Source organism: Zootoca vivipara, chromosome 7, assembly GCF_963506605.1.
Source record: "Zootoca vivipara chromosome 7, rZooViv1.1, whole genome shotgun sequence".
Taxonomy (NCBI): domain Eukaryota; kingdom Metazoa; phylum Chordata; class Lepidosauria; order Squamata; family Lacertidae; genus Zootoca; species Zootoca vivipara.
The window spans coordinates 10181680-10193765 of record NC_083282.1 but is presented as its reverse complement, the minus strand read 5'-3'; the positions used below and the strand labels follow the sequence as shown (position 1 = coordinate 10193765).

Below are 12086 nucleotides of genomic sequence, written 5' to 3'. Positions count from 1 at the left end.
CAGGTAGTGCAATCAGTGACCATTGTAAGGTATCCTGGCAGGCAGGATTTCTGCTGTAGACCACCTCCTTCTGTGATGTATGTATGATGTTTTGGGGGGTGGTCTTGGGTTACAGGGTGGACAATTTAAAGAGTCTATATAAGGGCTTGCGCATCACCCCCTCCTGCATGTGGTGAGAGGGGACCCTGTTGCAACAGTTTCTTTTAATAAAGATCAGGCTTACTAGCCGCTTTGCTTCTCAATATCCTCTGGTTGCCCTCTGTTCTTTCCTCCTACAGTTAGGGAACCCTCAAGGACTCTATACGGGCTCCTGGATACCCCAGGAAGGAAAGAGGAGCAGTTTTTCTTACAACAATATCTTAACATTTCTGCGCATTAAAATGTGAATGGAATGGATTTCTGCCTCAATCATATTTTCTCCTTGTACCTCGATGAATTGTTGAGAAAGAGATAAGTTCTGAATATGGAGGATTCTCCTGCTGCCTCATTAGCCCACCTCTAATCTGTGTATAATCCAGGAAAAGTATCCCTGTGTATTACTGCTGACGTTGTAAACTAGCTCATATTTTGTTTAGCCTTTCTACAGGCTTGTATTTAATTTGCCCCTAACTCTGCTGCACCAGGTGTTCATTTTATCTTTTTTTTTTTAAAGTAACTCCTTCCACTTCAGTACCCCCTGCTTACCTGACAGGATTCTTACAGAGCTACTCAAAGAGAGTGGCTGCCCGTACTTCAGCCATGTTATTGATGGGTGGGGAATTCCCGAAGCTTCACAAATCAGCGTGATAGGATTTTTCTCGACTACGCTGATGTTTTCAGGCACAGTCAGGTCACCTGCAATGCTTGGAGGGACTGCAAAAAACAACAACAACAAAAACCCCCACACAAATAAAATCAGAAGCAAGGCACATAAGAAAACATCATTCAATAATGGAGATTATGTTCTGTTCCATTAAATAATCCAAAAATGAAGAATAGGTTAACAGAATGCTTTTGGCAGCTAGTGCTTAGAAATGTCCTCAGTGGGGCAATATGCTCCCCATCCCCTCCAGTAATGTCATAATATGTATGCCCCAGTTAAAGCTATGGTTTTCCCAGTAGTGATGTATGGAAGTGAGAGCTGGACCATAAAGAAGGCTGATCGCCGAAGAATTGATGCTTTTGAATTATGGTGCTGGAGGAGACTCTTGAGAGTCCCATGGACTGCAAGAAGATCAAACCTATCCATTCTGAAGGAAATCAGCCCTGAGTGCACCCTGGAAGGACAGATCGTGAAGCTGAGGCTCCAATACTTTGGCCACCTCATGAGAAGAGAAGAATCCTTGGAAAAGACCCTGATGTTGGGAAAGATTGAGGGCACTAGGAGAAGGGGACGACAGAGGACAAGATGGTTGGACAGTGTTCTCGAAGCTACGAACATGAGTTTGACCAAACTGCGGGAGGCAGTGCAAGACAGGAGTGCCTGGCGTGCTCTGGTCCATGGGGTCACGAAGAGTCGGACACGACTAAACGACTAAACAACAACAAGAATGTATGCCCCAAAGATGGGGACCTGGATGAGCTCACAGCAGTTTCCCTTCCTTCTCAGGGAGAGGCAAGAAACTGTCTTGTCTCTCTTGACACAAGGGTAGCTGGAAGCGGGGCAGGGAGAAGGGGAGAAACATGCCTTCCATCTATGAGAACACAACACACATCTCTGAGTGGGAAAATACACACATATCTCTTTGATAGAGACCAAGAAGTGTGTGGAAAGGAAGCACAAGTCACCCAACATTTCCTCTTGACACAATTTCCTTGTAACATTAGAAGCAGTTCCAAGGAGAACAAAATGGACCTCCCGTTTTATGGCTTAGGCAGAGAGGATCTGAGGTGCTTTTCCTTTTAGCAGGAGGCCGGCATGAGGAGCACTTGGGGAAAATTTTCAAGACTGGGGAATTATCCGTTAATTTACAGTACAGTGGAACCTCGGTTTTTCAAACGTAATCCATTCCGGAAGACAGTTCTGACTTCTGAAACATTCGGAAACCGAGGCACAAAGGGCTGTCGGCAAATTCAACTGAGAAAATTGAAAAACACGCAGCAGAAGCCGTTCGACTTTCAAGGCGCGTTTCAAAACAGAAGCATTTATTTCCGGGGTTTTCGGCACTCGGGTTCCGAAACGTTCGTCAATGGAGAGGTTTGAGAACCAAGGTTCCACTGTACAATGTTGGGCCAGCACTGTAAAACAAGAGTGGAATTGTTGATTTGGTCCGAAACATGCACCTTTGTATATCTCTTCTGTTGCACCCATTTCCCTTGCTCACCGTGAATGCTTAAGTCATATTTCTTGTCAGTCAGTCCTGCCACATTCACAGCAATGCACACATAGCGGCCAGTGTCTGACACCTGAGAGTTTTTAAGCCACAGGCGACGTCCTTCGTTCAGAATTTCCATTCCTCTCCCACTGACCAATGGGCGGCCATCCTTCATCCAGGTGACAGCTGGCACCGGGATACCTTCTGCCTTGCATTCTAATGAAATATCATTCCCTCGAGTCACAGTTACATCCGACTGTTGGCTTTCGCTGCCCAAAATAGTTGGGCGAACTATTTGGAGAAACAAAACAACATTCCAGACTTAGCACAAAGAGTTCGGCTTCCGAGAGCAAAACTAAATGTGACGCAGAAAATCTGTGACTATAACCACCCAATGTCTTTTTCTTTTCTTTTGCAGAATGCAGCTGTTTGGAGAGGTCAGGGGGTGGAATTCCTGTGTAGGGGCATTGCTTAGGGAAAGGAAGACCTTAAGCCTGTACCCCATGCCAATCCTATCCTCCAGGCTACTATTAACTGCAACATGTGCTCACATGTACTCATATTGTGCCTCCACCCCACGCAGCAGAGGGTGGCAGGATGAGATTGTAGGCTGGGGTGGTAGTGCTCCCTGGGAGAGAGAGAGAATCGGAAACCAGAGTGCACAGAAATGCCGTTTACCTTCCAACCGCCAGAGCGGTACCTATTGATCTACTTGCACTGGTATGCTTTCAAACTGCTAGGTTGGCAGGAGCTGGGACAGAGCAACGGGAGCTCACTCTGTCACGGGGATTCGAACTGCCAACCTTCTGATCGGCAAGCGCAAGAGGCTCAGTGGTTTAGACCACAACGCCACCCATGCTGTGTCCCAGTAAGCAGTAGCGACTCTGGTGCTGGGGGGTCAGGTCAGTGCCATCCTCACAACCCCCTCTCCACTACTGATCCCACAGCTAGTTGCAGCTCAGAACCAATCATGGCTGCAGTGCTGGAGCAAAGAGTAAAAACCCTCCCCCTTCAAGCCCAGCCCAAACTCCCTCCACTGCTGTTTTCAGCAAGAGACGAAAGACGGTGGGGGAGATCCAATCATGGATCTTCCACGGTATGTTTAGTTTGGCCCCAAGGTTTTGGCAAAACCACCAACGCTTCTTATTAATGTGGATAAGGTAAACTGATATTTACAAGTATAAACTCCAGAGACCACTTTGTGGTCTTGCTGCAGAAGAGAGGGTTGAACCAGATAATCGCCGGTTCTGTTCTTGTTCTTCGATTGCAAGCCCTGCTTCACTCAACAATGGTAATCGTTTCCAAACCAATGAACGGCCACAAGCAATTTGACATGTTGACCTACCATATACCACCAAGTTATATTCCTTCTTTGCTATTCCGGCAACATTTGAAGCCATACACGCATAGGAAGCGGCGTCCGATTTCTCAGCAATGGAAATCTGCAGCTGCCTTCCTCCAGATAACACTCTGACCCTTCCTGTAGGGTCAGCCAGCAGTGGAGAACCTACAAGAGAAACATTATTTCAGATAAAAATACGGAGCCTAGGATGAGGCACATGGTTAAGGGTTCTTTGACACAGATCCTACTCCAGTCATATTTCCTGCTGGGCTAGGTCAGCCATAATCCAACACAGTCACAAATGTTGAACCCTACTCCCATATAGCCAATGAGTGCTGGGCATAGGTGTCACAATGTTTACAGAAATCAACAGGTCGGGAAGCTCTGCATTCTGCCTAAATGGTATCATTCACCTCCATTTTACTGTGGATTTAGGTCTACAGTCTTGAAATTTTGCCTCCATAAAAATCGGTCCTCGTGGTCAAAGGTCAGGTAGGAAGAATGATGGGTTAGAAGTCAACAGCGTTGTACTGTATCAATTTTGCCACCTATTCTACTAGGACTGGAGGAGGAAAGCAAACAAAGGAAGAAAGAGAGCAGGTAGGGGCAGGATGTATTACATTAACGGGTCCAAGGATTCTGTGACTCAGCCTAACTCAGCTTAAACAAAAAAGGAACAATTTGATTTGAAAGCTCCTTTAACAGAAGCAAATGAGGTTTTAGAAGCAAATGTTCAGATCTGTATCAGCTACTCCTGGCTATACCCACCGTACTCGTCACATTCACCCCACGCACTTAAAACACATTTAAAGAGCATGGCTTCGCCCCCCAAAATCCTGTTTGCCTCTTACAGAGCTACCCAGGACTATTTGGGGGAGCCACATGCTTTCAATGTATGGGGTGGGTGTGACCATGCACATATAGGGGGCTAGGTGAAGAGGGGAGGGTTGCAGGGAAAGCTTTGCAAACCAATGAAATAAAGAGAAGTTGAAGGGAACAGCTAGCTCCTAAGGAAAGCCCTCACCAATTCTTACCATTCTTTCTCCAGCTGAGGGCCGGGGGTGGAATTCCACTGGACTCGCATATCATACTGATGAGGTTTCCTTCAATTACTGTCAGGCGAGTAAGCGTGTCTGAACTATAAATACTGGCTGGCACTAAAGTGGGGAAATGTCAGAAATAGCTGGTGATCTGTAACTTATAAAATTATCGATTAATAAAAGGCACCCAACACTGGGCCATTTGAAGAACCAACAAAAGAAGCAAAGTCAGACCCACACAGACCCTTCTTTCAAGTACTGAATTCCTCACGGGCTAAATGGGGCAAGCAGGACACACAACTGAATACCTTCCATTTGTTCAAACTATTCCTGAGAGCGTACAAAACAGGAACGAAACATTTCTGTTTGAACCTCTTCAACTCTTTCGGTGTTCTAAATAGTAGAGAGAATTAAAAGCTTCAGTGCTGGCAGCGGTTATTGCCTTCCTTGCATTGCACCAATTTCTACTTCTTATTTCAGTTTCTCGTACTTCAAAACAGTACTGTAATGCCACTAAGTCTCCCAGAAGCAAAGCCTTAAACCCATCCTGCTGAATTCTGCCAGCTTCTGGAAATGGAGATAGCTCTGGGGAAATGGGCCAGTACTAAATCAGACGAACAGATTTCCTGGATTTGCAACACCAAAAAACTGTCCAACGTTGCTTCTGGATCCCAAGTGCAAGCAAAGAATACATTCCTAAATCATCACATACAGATGGTTTTCACAGGCAGAGCTATGGTTTCCATGAAAAGTAGGACGTATAATCATTTTGAAGGAAGAGGATTTAGCTTGTAAGAACATCTAGATCAGGGGTGTAGCTAACTTAAAAAGGTAAAGGACCCCTGACCATTAGGTCCAGTCGTGACCGACTCTGGGGTTGCGCGCTCATCTCGCATTACTGGCCGAGGGAGCCGGCGTATAGCTTCCAGGTCATGTGGCCAGCATGACAAAGGTGCTTCTGGCAAACCAGAGCAGCACATGGAAACACCGTTTACCTTCCCACTGTAGCGGTTCCTATTTATCTACTTGCATTTTGACGTGCTTTCGAACTGCTAGGTTGGCAGGAGCTGGGACCAAGCAATGGAAGGTCACCCCGTCACAGGGATTCGAACTGCCGACCTTCTGATCAGCAAGCCCTAGGCTCAGTGGTTTAACCCACAGCGCCACCTGTGCCCTCTTAATAATAATAATAATAATAATAATAATAAATTTATTTATTTATACCCCGCCCATCTGGCTGGGTTTCCCCAGCCACTCTGGGCGGCTCCCAACAGAATATTAAAAACATGATAAAACATCAAACACTAAAAACTTCCTTAAACAAAGTCAGATAGTTGTTGATTTCCTTGACATCTGATGGGAGGGCATTCCACAGGGTGGGCGCCACTACCAAGAAGGCCCTCTTCCTAGTTCCCTGTAACCTCACAGTGAGGGAACCGCCAGAAGGCCCTCGGAGCTGGACCTCAGCATCTGGGCTGAATGATGGGGGTGGATTCAGCAACAACACTTTGAATTGTGCTCGGAAACATACTGGGAGCCAATGCTGGTCTTTCAGGACCAGTGTTACATGGTCTCAGTGGCCACTCCCAGTCACCAATCTAGCTGCTGCATTCTGGATTAATTGTAGTTTCCGGGTCACCTTCCAAGCGGGAGATAAATAGAGCATGCACCACTCTGGTGAGACAGTCTGCGGGAAGGTAGGGTCTCAGCCAGCGTACCTGATGGAGCTGGTAGACAGAAGTGATGGATCTTACGAGTCAGTGCAACTTGTGCAAAGATTTATTTGCATAGCTGCCATGAAAAATGACAAGGGAAAGTTTGCGTTTTTCTAACCATATGTTCTGGCACACTGGCAAACCCAAGGCACCTGGAAAATCCAAACTGACATAAAAAGTGAAACTTGGGATCAACCACTAGATGCCACCACCAGCCCAGTGAGTAACATTTCAACCTTCAGGCCATCAGAGCTTGCTTTAACTTATTCTGGGGGGCTGCATAGCATAAATAGGGGTGTGAGAAAAATCTGCAAGAGAAATTTGCAATCCACCTTTGGAGAAACAATGCTTCTATGAATATTATGATGCAGTTCTCCAGCCTAGGGGGCATACAAAAATGCATTTATTAGGGGAAAGTGCATACCAAAAAGCATATATTAGAAGAAATGTGCACAATAATGTGTATGAATCTTTGTGCACTTTTTAAAAACAAACAAACCAGGAACTGATGCAGAAATTCAGCAAAAACTGGAAGAATGAAAAACAAACCAATGTTTTCAGATCCATTCCTCTCTCGTTACTAGGTAATGGATCCTTGGCCAAAAATTGCCCATACCCATCCTAGCATCAGGGGCTTGAAAATGAATTTCTCACATTTCCTCACTTTTTTGTCCTGTGCAAGAGGTCTCAAAATGAGCTTGTTTTAAAATGACACAGTAAGATTCCCAGGATTGTAAACTACAGATACAAGAGTGAATATCGGAAAAAGCAAATCTCACAAACCGCTTTCCTAATACAGTCATACCTCGGAAGTCAAACAGAATCCGTTCCGGGAGTCCGTTTGACTTCCAAAACATTTGACTTCCAAAGCGCGACTTCTGATTGGTTGCAGGAAGCTCCTGCAGCCAATTGGAAGCCGTGGAAGCCCTGTTGGACGTTCGGCTTCCGGAACACTCCCAGTTTTCGATCATTTGGGAGCCGGAATATTCAACTCCCAAGGCATTCGGGAGCCAAGGTGCGACTGTATGGACCTAGGTTTTCCAGGAACACCCATTTCATTCACTAATAGAGTTTCATTCTTTATGAAAGTGATTGCAAAAGCTGCATATCTTACCCCATACATTGACGTTGTAGTTCTTTTCTGTTTTTCCAGCCACATTTGTGGCTTCACAAGTGTAACGTCCAGTGTCCTGAGTTTGCACTTCTTTAATCTAGCAAAAAATAATAATTTTTTTAAAAAAACCCAGCAACACACACAATATATTCCAGAAATCAATTATGAATGCATCACAATACAGTATAACCTTACTTGCAAATTTACTCACTAGCTTTCTAGATTATTGGTCAACTACTGAGTGGGAAGACTAATTGAAAAACGTTGTTTTCCTACCTCAGAGGATAAAAAGTATTCTCTCTCCCCACTTATATCACAGCAAGATCTGGTGATGGTTCATCATCTAGAAATAAATCCTCCTGATTACACTTGCCACCAGGTTTTGCCTGAATCAAACCTAGAAGCTGACACAGTGTAACAGGTAGGAGACTAAGCCAGGGCCGGCTCAGGATATTTTGCTGCCTGAGGCAATGGACAAGATGGCACCCTCTTTCAAGGCACATGCAGAAGCCAATTTGACTGGTGGCTGAATTGTACACCAATACTGATGATGGTATCTGAGGGCAGCAGACTAGTGCTGGGGGTACAGGGCAGGCCACATGGCACCCACAGTTCTGTCCCCTCCCCACACTTCAGCATCTGCCACCTGAGGCAACCGCATAACCCTGCCCCACCGTAGGGCTAGCCCTATGAACCACGAACTTCCTGGTTTAAATCTCCCCTCTACCACAAACCCACTAACTTTAGGCTAGTTAGTCTCCCTCAGCCCCCAATTTATACAGGACAAGAATACAGTGGAACCTTGGTTCCCGAACGGCTTAGCTGACGAACAAATTGGCTCCCAAATGCCACAAACCCGGAAGTAAGTGTTCCAGTTTGCAAATGTTTTTCGGAAGCCAAACATCTGTTTCGGCTGTTGGCATTGTTTCCGGGGCCTTGGTTTTCGAATGTTTTGGAAGACGAACGGACTTCCAGAATGGGATTGAGTTCAAGAACCAAGGTACCACTGTACTAAGCTTACCTAACAGGGCTGTTGGGAAGGATTATAACAAGATGTTATATGTGAAGTGCTTTGAACCATCAAAAGTGCACTGAGGAACAGCTCCCCAGCAGCTGGTCTCCAGCACTTTGCCTCCTCTACCAAGCTACCTCCTGCTCTGGTCTTCGCGTAAACTGGGTAGGTTAAGCTCTGCATCAAAGGAACCCTCCAGTCTACAGCACAGTCTACAATGCAAGCAAACAGCACGTCTTATAAATCCTTTGTAGCAAAGAGCACTCCCCACTCTGAGCAACCCATAAGGTAGCCACACAGACTCTTTCTTTGCCCTCCATTTATGCTTGATTTTGAACCCGGTCACCAGCCGGGCCTTCAGCTGTGTTATTTGCTCATGGCAATTTTGATCCTCGTTTGCTTGTGCCAAAATGAGGGCCACCCCCAGCTGCAGCCTTGTCTTGGATCTTGGCCTGACATCATCAAAACAAAAACGGAAGCATATTTCGAGAGTTCAGCTCCAGCGAAAACATCACCACCACCACTTATTATTTGTAGAACCATCTGAAATGCACTAGGCAATGTACCAAATATTTTAGGAAGCACAAGTCCCTGCCTGCAGGCTCACAATTTTTTAAAAAAGAGATGCAACAAAAAAAAACAGGGAAGATGGAAGCAGAGGGGGAATATTCTGCGCCAGCTAGCAAAGAAAGTAAAAGAAGGGGGCCAGAAGCATAGCTTTTGGGAATATTGAATAGTGATATTTCTAGAGAAAATACTAAATTCTTCCTGTACGCGACATCTGCGGTGAGAATCCTGGGGAAGAGAGTATAGAGAACCTCCCCCTCTCATCAGGAGCAGCTCCTCCCCAAGCAGCCATGGAAGCGCAGGGTCTGGAGGAGCTAGTCAGGAAGCAGAGAGAGAGAGCCAGGGCTCCGGCAGGATGGACGAGCCCCTGCTCCACAGGCGGGAAGAGAGAGAGACGGAAAGGGGGGAAGAGGGAAAAGACAGAGGGTAGACCTCCCCCCCCCCACCCGGCACCGGAATTAAGGAGGAGGAGAAGAGGGAGGAGATTCGCTGTCCCCAGGCTCTTATGTTGGTCTAAGGGGCGAAAAGGGGCAGTGCTGGATTCTGACACGGAATAAGCGGACATGAAACCAACAGCTCATCACACTGTAAATAACGTGCACCAATAAAGACTTTGAAAGACAAGTATCTGGAGAGTCGTTACTCAGGAGATACACACACACACACACACACACACACACACACACACACACACACAACATATATATTAAGATGAAAATAAGACTGAAATACAGATAAAATATGAAATGTGAAAGGAAGTGTTGTGAGAGTGATGGAAGTCTATTGCTATCATTATTTTGTAAAATAGTGTTTATTGTATTGAAATATTATACTTTTCTTTATTCTTTTCTTCTACTTTTCTTCCCATTTTTTCTTTTCTTTTCTTCTTTATTTTTATTTTTTATTTCTATTATTCTTTATGTATGGCTTGGTTTTGATGTATTTACTTTGCAATAAAAATTCTATTAATTTAAAAAAATGAAAAAAAGAAAGTAAATGAAGGGGGAAAGAGTTAAAAGAATACAATAAACAGAGCTGTGTTCTGCTGCTTGGGGGGGGGGCAGCAAATGACACCCATTCAAGGGTCACAAAGTACAGAAGGCCAGTCAAGTTATTTCAGCATCTGAGGCAGAAAATCCTACAGAGCTTCTCCCACTCCCTGGCTGTAAACTTACAGCCACAATAAATTAAACAAACAATTTTCTGCCTTTTCAGGACACCCACAATCAGCTGCCCTGTGCTGCCACCTCACTCTACCAGCTCTGACAACAACAGTCTAGGAACAGGAAAGGATTTCTTGAAAAATAAAATATGCCATCAAAGAGAAATATGAGAGATGAAATATGAGGTTTTAAAAAATTATTAAAGTGAGACTAAGATGTGAGCAGCCAAATACTTAGAGGGAGACAGTACCACGCAGAAGGGATCACAAAGCGGGAATGGAAATGGGAAGCAGCTCAAGAGTGGAGATTTAATAAGAAGATTAGTGTTTGAGGAATGGAGGAAATGAGGGGAAGGGAGAGAGGGCATAACAAAGGCAGGCAGGAGTGGCCAGGACCATGGAGAAATGTAAAGATTAAAAAAGAAGATTAAACTTCATGTGAAACAATAAGGGAAACCAGTGAAGGGAAACATGGACATAGGTGGAAAAATATTGAGGGAAGCAAAATTGTTCAGTAAGAAGAGAATCGTTCTTCAATAGGGACTGAAGCATCTATAAGTTGTCAGTGAATCTTGACCTTGAGCAAAATTCAGTGCAAGCTCAGAAGCTCCTAATGAGGCTAAACCTCTGCAGTCATTCTACAGGAAGTCAACTAATTCAGGAAGTTGGCAAAATTCCACAGGCAGCTTTTGTCTGCCTCGCTTCTCCCCAACAGTCACAGGACCTAGGGTGCCAGTTCCCCGAGAAAGGTCCGCTACATCAGCACTAGGGTGACAGAATGCCTTAATCCACTTTAATTGCACAAACCTAAATTTCCTGGTGTGGGCTTGAAACCGCCCCGCGCCCCCCCCCCTGCACCCAGTCTGGAGGTACCTTTACTCTATTTACACATTAGCTGCTTAAAATGCAGCAAGGTCATTTATCTGCACCATGTTCCAATTGCCATACATACCAGAGAGGAGGCAAGGATGTCTTCACCCAACAAGCACTGCCTGATTTGTTTGCCCACGCCCGAAACCCCACCCCCTAAATGCCTATTCAACAAATCTATCATCTGCGCCCATTGTTGTCAACTGCACATGTGCAACAGAGGTTTCTAGTGTACACACCCCAGCTCAGCTGTAGCTTTCATTTTCAAATTGGATGGGAACTGGTTTGAGGGAAAGCAACTGTCTTTCTCAACAAAATTGCAGGATACATATGGGGTTGTGCTCAGCTTGAAGCACAAATAAAAGGAAATGGGAGCACAGCCACTGTGTCAAGAATCACAGTGTTAATTGAGCCTTGTGTATCGTTAGTGTCAGGGGTCATAAGGATGAAAGACTCGAGAGGGGGAAACTTATTTTATTTTCAACTTACCTTCAATACACTTCCACCTTCAGTGATGCTGAGACCCAGTTTCTTCAGCAGTGACTGACCATCCTTCAGCCACTCTAAGGTTGGTGGGGGAATGGCATTGCTCTGGCAGTGGAGCTCCAAATCTTCGCCCATAACCACAGAGACATTCTGTTCCTCTCCCATAATGTTTGGTGGAACTGAAGCATGTTAAGATTTAATGTCATCTCTTTTGGCTGTAGCAAAGGAAACTAGTCTCTCTCACACAACAGTCATAGAACCAAAGGATAGGCAAGAACCAGGGCTGGATTTAGGTCTGATGAGGCCCTAAGCTATTGAAGGTAATGGGGCCCTTTATATGTCCAGCTGTCCTTTGTCAACAACAAGTTGTCGCTGTTTCTTGTGTTGAATATATGCTATATGGTAATTTATGGACCTAATAGGTATCTAAAGCCATTTAGAAACACTGTTTATTTGTTTTTTATCTTATATTTTGGAAATGTAC

At 45.0% G+C, this 12086-nt stretch overlaps 1 protein-coding gene across 3 annotated transcripts in view; it reads right to left on the bottom strand.

The window, feature by feature from the left end:
- HMCN1 (hemicentin 1) overlaps nucleotides 1-12086 on the bottom strand; it is a 280560-nt gene that overhangs the window by 107613 nt on the left and 160861 nt on the right. For 2 of the 3 annotated variants that reach the window (XM_060276655.1, XM_060276656.1), the window contains exons 41-46: nucleotides 11606-11781; nucleotides 7506-7602; nucleotides 4671-4793; nucleotides 3640-3801; nucleotides 2304-2585; nucleotides 685-852 (exon numbers count right to left, since the gene is read on the bottom strand). In XM_060276655.1, the coding sequence (XP_060132638.1) occupies nucleotides 685-852; nucleotides 2304-2585; nucleotides 3640-3801; nucleotides 4671-4793; nucleotides 7506-7602; nucleotides 11606-11781 (1008 nt within the window). The remainder of the gene's footprint in view (nucleotides 1-684; nucleotides 853-2303; nucleotides 2586-3639; nucleotides 3802-4670; nucleotides 4794-7505; nucleotides 7603-11605; nucleotides 11782-12086) is intronic. The other variant, XM_060276657.1, reaches the window with a different exon arrangement.